Here is a 15,217-nt window from a genome sequence, read left to right as displayed (position 1 = left end):
AGAGCAGCCTGTATTTCTCCTGAGGTTACCTGTGGGTTTTTCTTTGTATCCCGAACAATTCTTCTGGCAGTTGTGGCTGAAATCTTTCTTGGTCTACCTGACCTTGGCTTGTATCAAGAGATCCCCAAATTTTCCACTTCTTAATAAGTGATTGAACAGTACTGACTGGCATTTTCAAGGCTTTGGATATCTTTTTATATCCTTTTCCAGCTTTATAAAGTTCCATTACCTTCTTACACAGGTCTTTTGACAGTTCTTTTCTGCTCCCCATGGCTCAGTATCTAGCCTGCTCAGTGCATCCACGTGAGAGCTAACAAACTCATTGACTATTTATACACAGACACTAATTGCAATTTAAAAAGCCACAGGTGTGGGAAATTAACCTTTAATTGCCATTTAAACCTGTGTGTCTCACCTTGTGTGTCTGTAACAAGGCCAAACATTCAAGGGTATGTAAACTTTTGATCAGGGCCATTTGGGCGATTTCTGTTATCATTATGATTTAAAAAGGAGCCAAACAACTATGTGATAATAAATGGCTTCATATGATCACTATCCTTAAATACAGTTTTTTTGCATGATCAGTCATATTTTCAAAATCAATGCCAAAATTTCACAATTTCTGCCAGGGTATGCAAACTTTTGAGCACAATTGTATATATATAAATATATATATATATATATATATATATATATATATATATATATATATATATATATATATTTTTTTTTTTTTTTTGTCTTATTGTGTATTTCTATATATATTTTCTATTCGCTTTTTATTTTTATTCTATTTTTTCATTATCTCTGTCTTGTACTGTTTGTGCACTGGAAGCTTCTGTCACCAAGACAAATTCCTTGTATGTGTAAGCATACTTGGCAATAAAGCTCATTCTGATTCAGATTCAGATATCTTAAACTGACTCCAAGTAGATATACTGTCAATGAGAAATAAAATCACATATCTTTTTATTGTCTGTATATTAGTGGATGCATATATCCATGAGCCTTTTTTAAGTGAACATGATTTTAGGTTAAAATTTACTTGAATGTATGGGAAAGTGTATTTCAGATGCTGTGACTGGTCACCATTTCTTTTAATTTTAAAAGAATTTTAAGCATCTTGTCTTCACTAGTGCCACAAATTATTTTTTAAGTACAATATATCCCATGCAGCCTCTCAATTAATAATAATAATTAGCGAGAATTAGCACAACACACACCCACTGCGAAATTGTAAGAATTCATAGGACTTTTCTAAATTTGGCTAATTCGTATGATCTTGTACGACTGCACTCGTATGATTTCATATGACTTACTACAGCCAATGACGTCACTGGACATCGTTTCCATCTAATACACGACAATTACTTGCTTCTGTCACACACAACAACTTCCTATCATGTTTTCACACTCTACTGATCGGTTAGGTTTAGATAAGGTGTTTGGGTAAGGACATAATATTAAGAAGCATGTCCTTAATGCCTCATGCGTGGAACTCACGCTTCCGCATTAGACATCCCATACAAATTTATACAAACAAAATTGTACGAAATCATACAAAATAGACAACTCGTAAAATATATACAAATTTTCATGAGATTGGGTTGAGCACAAAGCTGTTTAAAATAGTTTTAGATAGAATCTAGCAAGTCACACCGCACAACATGTCAACCAGCCACTCAAATCTGAAAACAACAAACACGCACTTCTTGGACATGTTTTTGTTCCTCTGTATGTACTTTGGTACGACACATCAAGTGCAACATCATCTGGCTGGAAATCTACCACACAGAGTCATAGAAAGCAACCATTAAACTTTTTATTTATCCTATACACAATTTTGTGCTTAGTGCAGTAAATCCACTCAGTTGTTCAGGTCTGATAGTTCTCTGACTGATGGTGGGGATTTATAGGTGCGATTAGGGGGAGGAGGGGAAGTTATAGTAGAACAGCCTGAACGAGTCGAGGGGGTTTAAGCTTTGGAGGTTAAAGTGGAGGTCAGGGCTAAGCTCAGTCTTCTTGATACACTTTCATCTGTCAGATGTTTAAGAGTTTGTAAAAACTGATGCTGTGGTGATTGCATCACAATATCACAAACTATAGATAGATAGGTATTAATATGTCCTTTCATTTACTGAAAAGAATCATACAATATTTTAATTTTATTCATAATATCAAGCCAGTTTCACAAAGGCAAAGACAAATTAAATGGACCGATGGAAAAAAGCTGTGCATGCACATACAGAAAACAAAACCCATTAGTGTGTTTTCTTGAGTGTCATTATTTGTCTACCAAGAACAGTCATCCCATACAAAATGGAAATGAATGCTCTAAATGCTGTTTTATGGTCTCTGGTAGACATAAATACTTAGTACTTACTTGCAATGTTTGATTCAATGAGCTAACTTGTTCATGAACAGATAAAGCACAGCAATTAAATATTCCATATTCCTTTATCTTTTTTAAAAACACATTTATCCATGTCTGCATAATTGAAGCATGTCATTTCATGTAGCTGGACAAAGATGTGAATACTTACATAAAAATATGGTGGACCACTTTGAATTTTTGAAAACTCAAGCGCTAAAGTCTTCAAACTGTTGATTTTGCTCAGTTTATAAACAAACTGATTAAAATGATTTTCCAGATATGATGGGGTCCTTTAAAGCACGTTTCACATTAACATTGTTGCCCAAGTTATATATATACAGAGCAAAAGCAGCCTTTTAATTTTACTTTTTTATATACAGACACTTAATGTATTTACGTGATCATCTGTCCAAGAATGATCCAATGATCCATCTGTCCAAATGTGGCAACACTGCATTTCAACATTATTTACACATGATCATAAAAGTAATGCACATTTAGAAAGTTTCACACATCATAAGCAACACCCTGCTTACATAATATCTTGACTAAAATGATGATACGTTTTAAAGGAATGTCAGGAGTGAGAAACAGAGGGAACAATGTGCTCAGCTCAGGGTTCAGTAGACAGACAGCACTGTGTAAGCACACATTAATATGAGTGATGATTATAATACTTTAGCGTCGACTTGGTTGACGGCTCGCTCCTTGTGTCCTGTCACCTGCAGAACCTACTGAGAGCATCACTTCCTCCAGGAAGCTGTAACAACGGGAACAAATTTGGGTAAAAATGAGCACTCAATGTATTTTGCAGACTCAGGTTTACACAACCCACAGTGGGTTACAGAAGATGTCTAACATCACACATAAAGTGATACATGGAATGGAGAAATGACAAGGAAACAGAAAGCAAAATGTTCATTTATATACAGTACATCTGAATTACAAATTTAGTTTCAGGAATTTTATAGAGAGGCAAATTACTCGGTGAACTGCACTAGCTGCTGCTGTCTACAGAATACAATAGCCACAGTTCTGGTTAAACTAGGTGGAAATTAGTTATGGTTTATTAATTTGTTTAGCAAAAACTAAATTCATCAGTTTTGAAAAATCAAAGGTCATACATGGAGTAATAAATTAACATTGCATGTGAATAAAGAAATAAATTATAAGAATGTATTGCTAAATAATATTTACAAATTAGTGATGCAATGCCAGAGAGATTTCAAATCAGTGCTACAAAATGCTTAATGGGATAGCTCAAGCAAAAATTACAATTCTGTCATCACTTTCTCACTGTATGGGAAAAAGGTGCAATTAAAGTCAATGGTGACTGAGGCTTACATTCTACCTAACATCTCCTTTTGTGTAAATGAAGGTGAGTAAATGATGACAGAAATTTCATTTTTGGGGGGCAAAAATAAGACAAAGACTAGGATGCCAGAGGCCAAATGGAAAGAGGTGAGGTGGTGAAAAAGAGATGACAACATTGAGAGTATTTAAAGAGACTGACCTCTTAGTGTTGAGAATGGACGTGCCCCCGAGTACAATGCGCACCCCTGGCATTGTGCGGTTCAGGTTATAAACAGCCAATGCCTCCTCATAAGTGGCCCCACCAATTATAAAGACGATAATGTCTTGAGGTCTGAAGGGTGCAGACAGAGTGTGAAACTTTTCTCAGGAACACAACAGTCCAAGTAAGTGTCTAAGTAAGTTCTAAGTTAAAGCAATTTTATATCACTGTAGTCCAAGAATCTGCATGGTAATCTTGTACATTAAAAGGGTTAGTTCACCCACAAATTAAAATTCTCTCATCATTTACTCACCCTCCTGCCATCCCAAAGGTGTATGACTTTCTTCTGCTGAACTCAAATGAAGATCTTCAGAAGAATTTCTCAGCTCTTTTGTTCTATACAATGCAAGTGAATGGGTGTCAAAATTTTGAAACTCCAAAAATTACATAAGTCAGCAAAAAAGTAATCCATAAGAATCCAGTGGTTAAATTAATATCTTCAGAAGCGATATGATAGGTGTGGGTGGGAAACAGATCAATATTTAAGTCCTTTTTTTTTTTTACTATAAATTCTCCTCTTTCACTTTCACATTCTTCTATTGTGTTTTTGGTGATTCAAATTCTTTATGCATATCGCCCACTACTGGGCAGGGAGAAGAATTTCTAGCAAAATATAACTTAAATATTGATCTGTTTCTTACCCACACCTATCATATCGCTTCAGAAGACATGGATTAAAATACTGGAGTCATTTGGATTACTTTTATGATGCCTTTATGTGCTTTTTGGAGCGTCACAGTTTTGGCACCCATTCACTTTCATTGTATGGACCTACAGAGCTGAAATATTCTTCTAAAAATCATAATTTGTGTTCTGCAGAAGAAAGAAAGTGAAATATCAGAATAATAGTGAGAGAATGATTTATTTCAGCTTTTATTTCTTTCATAACATTCCCAGTGAGTCAGAAGTTTACATACACTTTGTTAGTACAGTTGTGCTCAAAAGTTTGCATACCCTGGCAGAAATTGTGAAATTTTGGCATTGATTTTGAAAATATGACTAATCATGCAAAAAAACTGTCTTTTATTTAAGGATAGTGATCATATGAAGCCATTTATTATCACAGTTGTTTGGCTCCTTTTTAAATCATAATGATAACAGAAATCACCCAAATGGCCCTGATCAAAAGTTTACATACCCTTGAATGTTTGGCCTTGTTACAGACACACAAGGTGAGACACACCGGTTTAAATGGCAATTAAAGGTTAATTTCCCACACCTGTGGCTTTTTAAATTGCAATTAGTGTCTGTGTATAAATAGTCAATGAGTTTGTTAGCTCTCACGTGGATGCACTGAGCAGGCTAGATACTGAGCCATGGGGAGCAGAAAAGAACTGTCAAAAGACCTGTGTAAGAAGGTAATGGAACTTTATAAAGCTGGAAAAGGATATAAAAAGATATCCAAAGCCTTGAAAATGCCAGTCAGTACTGTTCAATCACTTATTAAGAAGTGGAAAATTTGGGGATCTCTTGATACAAGCCAAGGTCAGGTAGACCAAGAAAGATTTCAGCCACAACTGCCAGAAGAATTGTTCGGGATACGAAGAAAAACCCACAGGTAACCTCAGGAGAAATACAGGCTGCTCTGGAAAAAGACGGCGTGGTTGTTTCAAGGAGCACAATACGACGATACTTGAACAAAAATGAGCTGCATGGTCGAGTTGCCAGAAAGAAGCCAATGTCACAAAAAAGCCCAGTTACAATATGCCCGACAACACCTTGACACGCCTCACAGCTTCTGGCACACTGTAATTTGGAGTGACGAGACCAAAATAGAGCTTTATGGTCACAACAATAAGCGCTATGTTTGGAGAGGGGTCAACAAGGCCTATAGTGAAAAGAATACCATCCCCACTGTGAAGCATGGTGGTGGTTCACTGATGTTTTGGGGGTGTGTGAGCTTTAAAGGCACGGGGAATCTTGTGAGAATTGATGGCAAGATGAATGCAGCATGTTATCAGAAAATACTGGCAGACAATTTGCATTCTTCTGCATGAAAACTGTGCATGGGACGCTCTTGGACTTTCCAGCATGACAATGACCCTAAGCACAAGGCCAAGTTGACACTCCAGTGGTTACAGCAGAAATAGGTGAAGGTTCTGGAGTGGCCATCACAGTCTCCTGACCTTAACATCATCGAGCCACTCTGGGGAGATCTCAAACATGCGGTTCATGCAAGACGACCAAAGACTTTGCATGACCTGGAGGCATTTTGCCAAGACGAATGGGCAGCTATACCACCTGCAAGAATTTGGGGCCTCATAGACAACTATTACAAAAGACTGCACGCTGTCATTGATGCTAAAGGGGGCAATACACGTATTAAGAACTAAGGGTATGCAGACTTTTGAACAGGGGTCATTTAATTTTTTTCTTCGTTGCCATGTTTTGTTTTATGATTGTGCCATTCTGTTATAACCTACAGTTGAATATGAATCCCATAAGAAATAAAAGAAATGTGTTTTGCCTGCTCACTCATGTTTTCTTTAAAAATGGTACATATATTACCAATTCTCCAAGGGTATGCAAACTTTTGAGCACAACTGTATTTGGTAGCATTGCCTTTAAATTGTTTAACTTGGGTCAAACGTTTTGGGTTGCCTTCCACAAGCTTAATTTGCTGGAATTTTGGCCCATTCCTCCAGACAGAACTGGTGTAACTGAGTCAGATTTGTAGGCCTCCTTTCTCGCACACGCTTTTTCAGTTCTGCCCACAAATTTTCTATCAGACTGAGTTCAGGGCTTTGTGATGGCCACTCCAATACCTTGACTTTGTTGTCCTTAAGCCATTTTGCTTGGGGTCATTGTCCATTTGGAAGACCGATTTGCGACCGAGCTTTAACTACATGGCTGATGTCTTGAGATGTTGCTTCAATATCTCCACATAATTTTCCTTCCTCATGATACCATCTATTTTGTGAAGAGCACCAGTCTCTCCTGCAGCAAAGCACCCTCACAACATGATGCTGCCTCCCCCATGCTTCACGGTTGTGATGGTGATCTTCGGCTTGCAAGCCTCACCCTTTTTCCTCCAAACATAACGATGGTCATTATGGCCACAATGTTTTTGTTTCATCAAACCAGAGAAAAGTTTATCCAAAAAGTAAGATCTTTGTCCCCATGTGCACTTTTAAACTGTAGTCTGGTTTTTTTTATGGCGGTTTTGGAGCGCTGGCTTCTTGCTTACTTGCTGACTTTTTTTTTTTTTTTTTTGAGGAATGAGGGCTATACAATGCTTGAAATTGCCAATAAAAACTGAAGATTTCATACAAAGGTGTATACTAGTCTTCAAAGACAAAGAACAACTGGCTCTAACAAGGACAGAAAGAGATGTGGAAGGCCCAGATGTACAACTAAACAAGAGAAATAGATGCCTCACATGTCCTCAGCTGACAGCTTCATTGAATTCTACCTGCTAAACAACAGTTTCATGTACAACAGTAAAGAGAAGACTCAGGGGTGCAGGCCTTATGGGAAGAATTACAAAGATAAAGCCACTTTTGAAACAGAAAAACCAAAAGAAAATATTAGAGTGGGCAAAGAAACACAGACATTGGACAACAGTTAATTGGAAAAGAGTGTTATGGATCTTAACCCCATTGAGCTTTTGTGGGATCAGCTAGACTGTAAGGTGCGTGAGAAGTGCCCGACAAGACAGCCACATCTATGGCAAGTGCTACACGAAGTGTGGGGTGAAATGTCAAAATGATTTGAGTATCTGGACAAACTGACAGCTAGAATGCCAAGGATCTGCAAAGTGAAATTGGTCACATTATTAATGTCCTGACTATACATTGTGATCAGTTGAATGCCACTTTGATGAATAAAAGTACCAATTTCTTTCCATAAGAGCAAAATCTGTACATTATTCCAAACTTTTGGCCACCAGTGTATATAAATTAATTATGAATATCTATGCATTCATTTATAAATAAATGAGCACTTGGTGAAAAAATGTAATTAAATTAAAATTAAATACAGGCCTGTATTCAGTTTACTTACTGAGCAGCCTTTCAGATTATGTCGATATAGGAATCATTTTACTGTGGATATAGATACTTGTCTACCTGTTTCCTCCAGCATCTTCACAAGGTCCTTTGCTGTTGTTCTGGGATTGATTTACACTTTTTGCACAGAACTATGTTTATCTCTAGGAGACAGAATGCGTCTCCTTCCTGAGCGGTATGATGGCTGCGTGGTCCCATGGTGTTTATACTTGCGTACTATTGCTTCTACAGATGAACGTGGTACCTTCAGGTGTTTGGAAATTGCTCCCAAGGTTGAACCAGACTTGTGGAGATCCACACTTTTTTTTCTGAGGTCTTGGCGGATTTCTTTTGATTTTCCCATGATGTCAAGCAAAGAGGCACTAAGTTTGAAGATAGGCCTTAAAATACATTCACAAGTACACCTCCAGTTTACTCCAATTAGCCTATCAGAAGCTAATTGCCTAAAGGCTTGACATCATTTCCTAGAATTTTCCAAGCTGCTTATAGGCACAGTTAACTTAGTGAATGTAAATTTCTGACCCACTGGAATTGTGATATAGTTAATTAAAAGTGAAACAATCTGTCTGTAAACAATTGTTGGAAGAATTACTCGTGTCATGCACAAAATAGATGTCCTAAACGACTTGCCAAAACTATAGTTTGCTAATATGAAATCTGTGGAGTGGTTAAAAAAAATGAGTTTTAATGACTTTAGCGTAAGTGTATGTAAACTTCTGACTTCAACTGTATATACATACATACATACATACATACATACATACATACATATATATATATATATATATATACTGTATATCGACTAATAAATAATTAATCTATTTATTTAATATTATTTGATTGCTTTATACGTGTTGCAATTTTGCTACGTGGGTCTCTGCGGGTTAAAAAGGCAATCTGAAACTAATTTAACTGGTGGGAGGTTAAAGCTATAAAAATAACAAAAAACTTACATTAAATATCAATACATGCTCACTGATATATTTACTATACGAGTGTGCATGTCAGTCTATTATTGTATCTGTGTCACCTGTCTCTCAGAGAATTTGGCCCGAGGTAGGGGAACTGGCTATCCTTCAAACGACCCTTGATCAGCTGATCCAGTGTGTCATGTAGCAGCGGCTGATGCTGTGTGTACACATTCTCAACTCCCTGTTCAAACAAGCACAAACATGATCACAAACAAGTCTACCAAAGCTTTTTTTTTAAACTGAGCATGTTACTTTGGCAATATGACATGTCGAGAAAACACATTAGTAAACAAATGCTTAACCTTAAGTCCTTTGAAAAATTGTTTGGTAATGGCCACAGCATCTGTGGGAGTGATGAGGTCACTTCCTCTGACTCGTTTGCCCCCATATTCCACCACAGCCTGTACCATCTGAAGCACAGATGGAGGCAAAGTAAAGCATATCGGTATTTAGTTTCCATAGTTTAGAAGTTACCATTTTGGTAATCAATCAACCTGACTTAATCATATTAATTGCATAGCTGCCTGGATCGCCCATCTTTACTAATACATCGTAGGACAACTGGAAAGATCTGATGGCCCTCACCTTGCGGTGTCTCTCGGACACTCCTCTGCGGTTGAGCTCCTCCATAAGGCTGGGCAGGATACTGCTGCTGTGTTTTTCATAGCGAAGTGCATACAGCATCACGAGCCGCACAGCATCGAGTTCGCTCAGTCGAGGGTTCTGCAGTAGCCGTCTCACATTCTGCAGAAAGAGGAACAAGTACATTATTTCCTACAGGATATTGTTGCGCTCTGTTCATTTTTGTGCTCAGTCAGCAAGATAAAAAAACAATAAAAAAAATGTGTGGTGACAATTTATTGTCAATATAGGCACCCAGTCTTTCTCTCTCATCATTCAATTCACTACTCAATTCCATTTTGGAAACATTTTGGAGTGTTAATCTACAGTATGTACACTGGTGGCCAAAAGTTTGGAATAATGTGCAGATTTTGCTGTTTCAATAGGAAATTGGTACTTTAATTCACCTTTAATTCAGGACATTACTGATGTAAAAAACAGTACCATCACTATTTGAAAAAAGTAATTTTTGATCAAATCTAGACAGGCCCCATTTCCAACAGCCATCACTCCAACACCTTATCCTTGAGTAATCATGCTAAATTGCTAATTTGGTACTAGAAAATCACTTGCCATTATATCAAACACTCCTGAAAGCTATTTGGTTCGTTAAATGAAGCTTAACATTGTCTTTGTGTTTGTTTTTGAGTTGCCACAGTATGCAATAGACTGGCATGTCTTAAGGTCAATATCAGCTTTCTCTAGAAACTCGTCAATCGTGTTTTTTTTTTTTTTTTTTTTTTTTTTTTTTTTTTTTGAGGAATGAGGGCTATACAATGCTTGAAATTGCCAATAAAAACTGAAGATTTCATACAAAGGTGTATACTAGTCTTCAAAGACAAAGAACAACTGGCTCTAACAAGGACAGAAAGAGATGTGGAAGGCCCAGATGTACAACTAAACAAGAGAAATAGATGCCTCACATGTCCTCAGCTGACAGCTTCATTGAATTCTACCTGCTAAACAACAGTTTCATGTACAACAGTAAAGAGAAGACTCAGGGGTGCAGGCCTTATGGGAAGAATTACAAAGATAAAGCCACTTTTGAAACAGAAAAACCAAAAGAAAATATTAGAGTGGGCAAAGAAACACAGACATTGGACAACAGTTAATTGGAAAAGAGTGTTATGGATCTTAACCCCATTGAGCTTTTGTGGGATCAGCTAGACTGTAAGGTGCGTGAGAAGTGCCCGACAAGACAGCCACATCTATGGCAAGTGCTACACGAAGTGTGGGGTGAAATGTCAAAATGATTTGAGTATCTGGACAAACTGACAGCTAGAATGCCAAGGATCTGCAAAGTGAAATTGGTCACATTATTAATGTCCTGACTATACATTGTGATCAGTTGAATGCCACTTTGATGAATAAAAGTACCAATTTCTTTCCATAAGAGCAAAATCTGTACATTATTCCAAACTTTTGGCCACCAGTGTATATAAATTAATTATGAATATCTATGCATTCATTTATAAATAAATGAGCACTTGGTGAAAAAATGTAATTAAATTAAAATTAAATACAGGCCTGTATTCAGTTTCTGATAAGCATCTGATAAGCATCTGACCTGCTGCACACTGGAATGGTCATTCTGGCAGGCCAGTTCCTGCTCCACCTCCGAGACCTCCATGAGTTGTCTCTCACTGACCAGGCGAGACAGCTCCCCAACCACGGTCACGTGCTTCGACACTGTGCCTGACATTTTCTTAAACTGTGGGTAGTTATCCACAAATGCCTACAAAGAGAGCAGGAAGTAGTCATAAAAAAACCCCCAAAAAAACAATAGATTTTTGACACAATGATACAACACTCCTTATATAGGTTTGTTCCGCAAAGAAAGAGTTCTGCAACAGCCCTCTAACCTTCATGTCAGATATGGACTCTAATTTCTGTTGGCCCTTGGGCTTTTTCTTCTGGAAATCCTCCATCAAGTTCTTGATGTTTGTTCCAATCTCACCAAAATTCATGTACAAGTTCTGATTGACAGAAAGAGAGTGAAAAAACATTTAAGCAGTTATACACTGTATTAGATTAGCTTACATACAAGTACATTTCTGTGTGATGAAAATTAAATGAATCTAGTACATAATTTCATGATGTATTGCACTTTATTGTCATCTGTGGATGCACCTCAAACTACAAGACAATTGTTACTCACATTTGCATAAAACTCATCATTTTCTGCAGATAAGACCACTTCCCGTAGGTCTTTACTGATTCCAGGCACTCTTGACAGGTCTATGCGGTTGTTATTGAGGCCCAGTAGCTCATGAACCATAGCCTGATACGTCCACTACAGAAAGGAAATGTGTACATATTAACACTAAATGGCTATGTAATATTTATTTGGCTGTTGAACTATGATTGTTTTAAGCAAAACTAGAATACATTGGCTGCATTTTCAAAAAAGGAGAAAGAGAATGAAAAAAGATACTATGTAGTGTCTAACTCTAAAACTTGATACTAAAATGCTGTTTTACCAATATCTCCAGATAATCCAGAATAAAAGCATGGGCTCTATCACCCTCTAGTGGTCAGGTTTAGGATTTTACTACTAGATTTTATTCTGTAATACAGTATGAGGGGCCCCTTCTATTGAACTTCTGTAACATTTTTAAGAGACGTTGTTTCTTGCCTGGTTGAGAAGAGGAGTTATGGCATCATCACTTCTGTCTACAATCAGCAGAAGAGGAGGTACTTCTGTTTTTCTGAAGTCAAACAGCTCGTACTCCTTAGTAATGATTTGCTGTGGTAGACACAAACGGTAAACAAGTTCACACAGTTTCCTCAAGGAAGAGATACATCTCTAAAATAGCAGTCTTGTTGCACACTGACATCTATGGTAGGGCTGTACAATTAATCAAAAAAATAATCGAGATTACAATTACAGCTGCTGAAATTAACTAATCGAGAAAAGTGTCAATTACATCATTTAATTTAGTTCTATTTCTGTAGTGTCAAGACTTTGCGTACATGGATGCTATAGACAGTCAGAAAATCTGTTTTAATTAGTCTATTAGCATATCAAAAACGACGTTTTGTTGCACATTTTCTGAGTATAATTTATTCAAAATTTTAAAACACTTGCTTTTTATGCAACAAAGCAATTCAGGAACAATTCTCAGCTTGTTCTGGATGTGTAGCCTACATAAAGAATATGCCATGCAATTGCCCTACAAAAGTATTTTAATCAAAATGACTAATCGCAATTACAATATCAAGCAAAATAATCGTCGATTATGATTTTTGTCATAATCATGCAGCCCTATTCTATGGAGTAAATAAAACTCCAATAATCAAACCATTTACGTATAGTGGCACATTACAGATGTATTTACAAAGATGCATAAAAGTAAAGGCTTACTTTGACACTCTCTGCCAGCCTTTTGGACATGTCAGAAGAGAGTTGATAGCGGATCATGGGGCATTTCTTCAAAGCCAGCAACACTGAAGTTAGACCTTGAGTGACACGAGGCAGCACACTGGGCTCCCACCTGCGACCCTATAAACAAAGGGATTTTTACAAAAGGCCTGAAACCTTCTAGAACATTCTAGAGTCCCAAACAGTCTTGAAGAACAAAGAGTTCACATTTTCTCTTACCCTGGATACTCCTTGAATGTTTAGGGAGAAAAGGTGAGGGTTTACTGCAATGAAATCTCCATAGAACTCCTACAGTAAGGTAAAAGCAATTCAATTAGAATGAAACATGCAACAAATATTTCATTAAGTCCATGAACATTTAGGAAGCATTGAGCTTTTTATTATTATTATTATATAAACACTGCTTTAGTTTAACAACATAAATATATCTAGCAGAAAGCAATACACTACTAGTGCCAACGATTTCATTATAAAGGAGACTTCACACACCTGCACCTCTGCAACTACTTCTTGTTCATCTGCCTCAGCCAAGGCCTTGACTTCACTCTTACTGATCACATTACTGAAATCTACATAGAAAAAAAATCAGAAGTCATGAATTCAGTGCATCTTATGCCCATCCTCATCAGCTGCATGCATTATGCAAATTAAGCATACGGAGAGGTAAATCCGAGATGCATTGTGTCTATTTATCTATTGCTGCTACTCACAGATGAAATAGACACTATACTTTGGTCGGCGAAGCTCTTGAATCAGGTGTTCTACGTTTTCCTGAAAACAGAGAGGTGCAAGCATGAAATAATCTACAGTAGTAGTAAATTATCTGCAGTCTAATCTATATTTATACATATTGTACAAGAGACTTTAAGAGATGGGATACCTTGGTTGGCCGGAGAAAGCAGATAGCCTTAAGGTGCTTCATGTTGTCTCGATTTTGTGAGTCAATGCGCTCAAAAAGGTAGACTTCCTTCTGCAGTATCTCAGACTGTGTGTAGACCACACTTACTATGCTGGTCTATAAAGATTAACATACACATATTCATTAGTAAGAGATGTGAAACTTCATTCATATACAACTGGCTGGTCGCCACCGTTTTGTCACTGGTGGTGTCACTTGAGCCAAAAAAAAAAAAAAAAAAAAAAAAAAAGGGGGGAGCTGCACACATAGACAGCATTTTGGGGCATTTAAGAAAACTGACAGTTTATTCAATAGCAATGGGTTGAGTGATATATGTCAGGCAACATCATAACCCATACGCACTGCACATAATACCGGACTATCGGTGGTTTAAGAACATTTGCTCTTTATTGTATAAATAACTTATACATTTACTTTACTTATGTTTACATTTACTTACCGTCTCTTTATCCATAAGCAGCACCTTCATCCCCGGACCGCTGCTCTCTATCATTTTGGAAATATACTGCTTGACAGCCAGAGTCACGTTCATTTTGTCGTTTTCTCTATTTTCTAATTGTCAGTGAGAATGGGTCCAATGCTCCGATCGTTTTACAGATGTTTAACGAAATATAAATGGCTCTTTTGATCAGTAAGCTCCCGTATAAAAATATTGTTGACAATGGAAGACAACCGTTGGAGTTTACAAATACTTCCGGTGTTCGCGTGCATGCAATACACATCTGATCTGGGATCAGTTTTTGATCAATGGATCTGCTAGACTTGCGGATTCAATGGACTAGTCCAACTGGTCTACAAACAGTTCGTAAGTACCTGGAAAATATCCCATAATTCAAAGCTGCCAAATGAATCGTAGTACATAAAACGCCATATTGGTGAGGGCGAGGTGGATTATCAGTTTATTTTGTATCTGCTATTAATTTGACTTTTTAATAAATTTAAAAGTTAAATTAATGAACATTTTATGACAAATTAAGAAAAATAAATTGGCCATTATCAGCTAACAATTTGCTAAATAAGGACTACAACAGTTTTCCATTTCGTCAGGCATTTACACTCATATGCTTGTGGTAATTGTAGTCCTTATTTAGCAACTTGTTAGCAACATACATTTTTTTTTTAAAACACAACGGCTTCAAAATGTAGGTTTGAGGTATGACTGTGTGTATTTTATGTTGTACAACAAAACTTCTATGTATCTTGAAGTAATGTTTACCACAGACATTATTTTACTCATAAATTGAAAAAAAAAAAAAAAAAAAGACAACTCAAAATTCTGAACTTTCCAACCTCCTACCTGCTCAAAGTCGGACATTTGACTTGTGATGTCGGGGAAGCTTGATCAACCCCAAACTTAGTGAGAAGCGTAA

General features: G+C 37.0%; 1 protein-coding gene across 1 annotated transcript; it reads right to left on the bottom strand.

Annotated features, from left to right (window-relative positions):
• Nucleotides 1-2,150: 2,150 nt before the first annotated feature.
• On the bottom strand, nucleotides 2,151-14,560 carry LOC127421318 (vacuolar protein sorting-associated protein 45-like). The gene is made up of 15 exons (XM_051664319.1): nucleotides 14,287-14,560; nucleotides 13,809-13,943; nucleotides 13,639-13,699; nucleotides 13,418-13,497; nucleotides 13,148-13,216; nucleotides 12,911-13,048; nucleotides 12,182-12,292; nucleotides 11,705-11,839; nucleotides 11,409-11,522; nucleotides 11,114-11,281; nucleotides 9,511-9,669; nucleotides 9,228-9,335; nucleotides 8,985-9,106; nucleotides 3,888-4,019; nucleotides 2,151-3,134 (listed from the first exon to the last, which is right to left on the bottom strand). Exons 1-15 carry the CDS (start codon nucleotides 14,377-14,379, stop codon nucleotides 3,053-3,055), a joined length of 1,707 nt encoding a protein of 568 aa, XP_051520279.1. The 5' UTR covers nucleotides 14,380-14,560; the 3' UTR covers nucleotides 2,151-3,052.
• Between the last annotated feature and the right edge of the window lie 657 nt (nucleotides 14,561-15,217).

This window comes from Myxocyprinus asiaticus, chromosome 30 (assembly GCF_019703515.2).
Source record: "Myxocyprinus asiaticus isolate MX2 ecotype Aquarium Trade chromosome 30, UBuf_Myxa_2, whole genome shotgun sequence".
Lineage (NCBI taxonomy): Eukaryota > Metazoa > Chordata > Actinopteri > Cypriniformes > Catostomidae > Myxocyprinus > Myxocyprinus asiaticus.
Note: the sequence above shows the minus strand (reverse complement) of the source record. Positions and strands in the feature narration are given on the sequence as shown.

Excerpts from the sequence above, each read along its gene's own strand:
- LOC127421318 (XM_051664319.1), bottom strand. The coding sequence starts at position 14,379 with ATGAACGTGACTCTGGCTGTCAAGCAGTATATTTCCAAAATGATAGAG. Across the intron at positions 13,498-13,638 it reads GTATAGTGTCTATTTCATCT|ATTTCAGTAATGTGATCAGT; the intron begins GTGAGTAGCAGC and ends TTTTCTATGTAG. Across the intron at positions 11,282-11,408 it reads AGTCCATATCTGACATGAAG|GCATTTGTGGATAACTACCC; the intron begins GTTAGAGGGCTG and ends CTCTCTTTGTAG.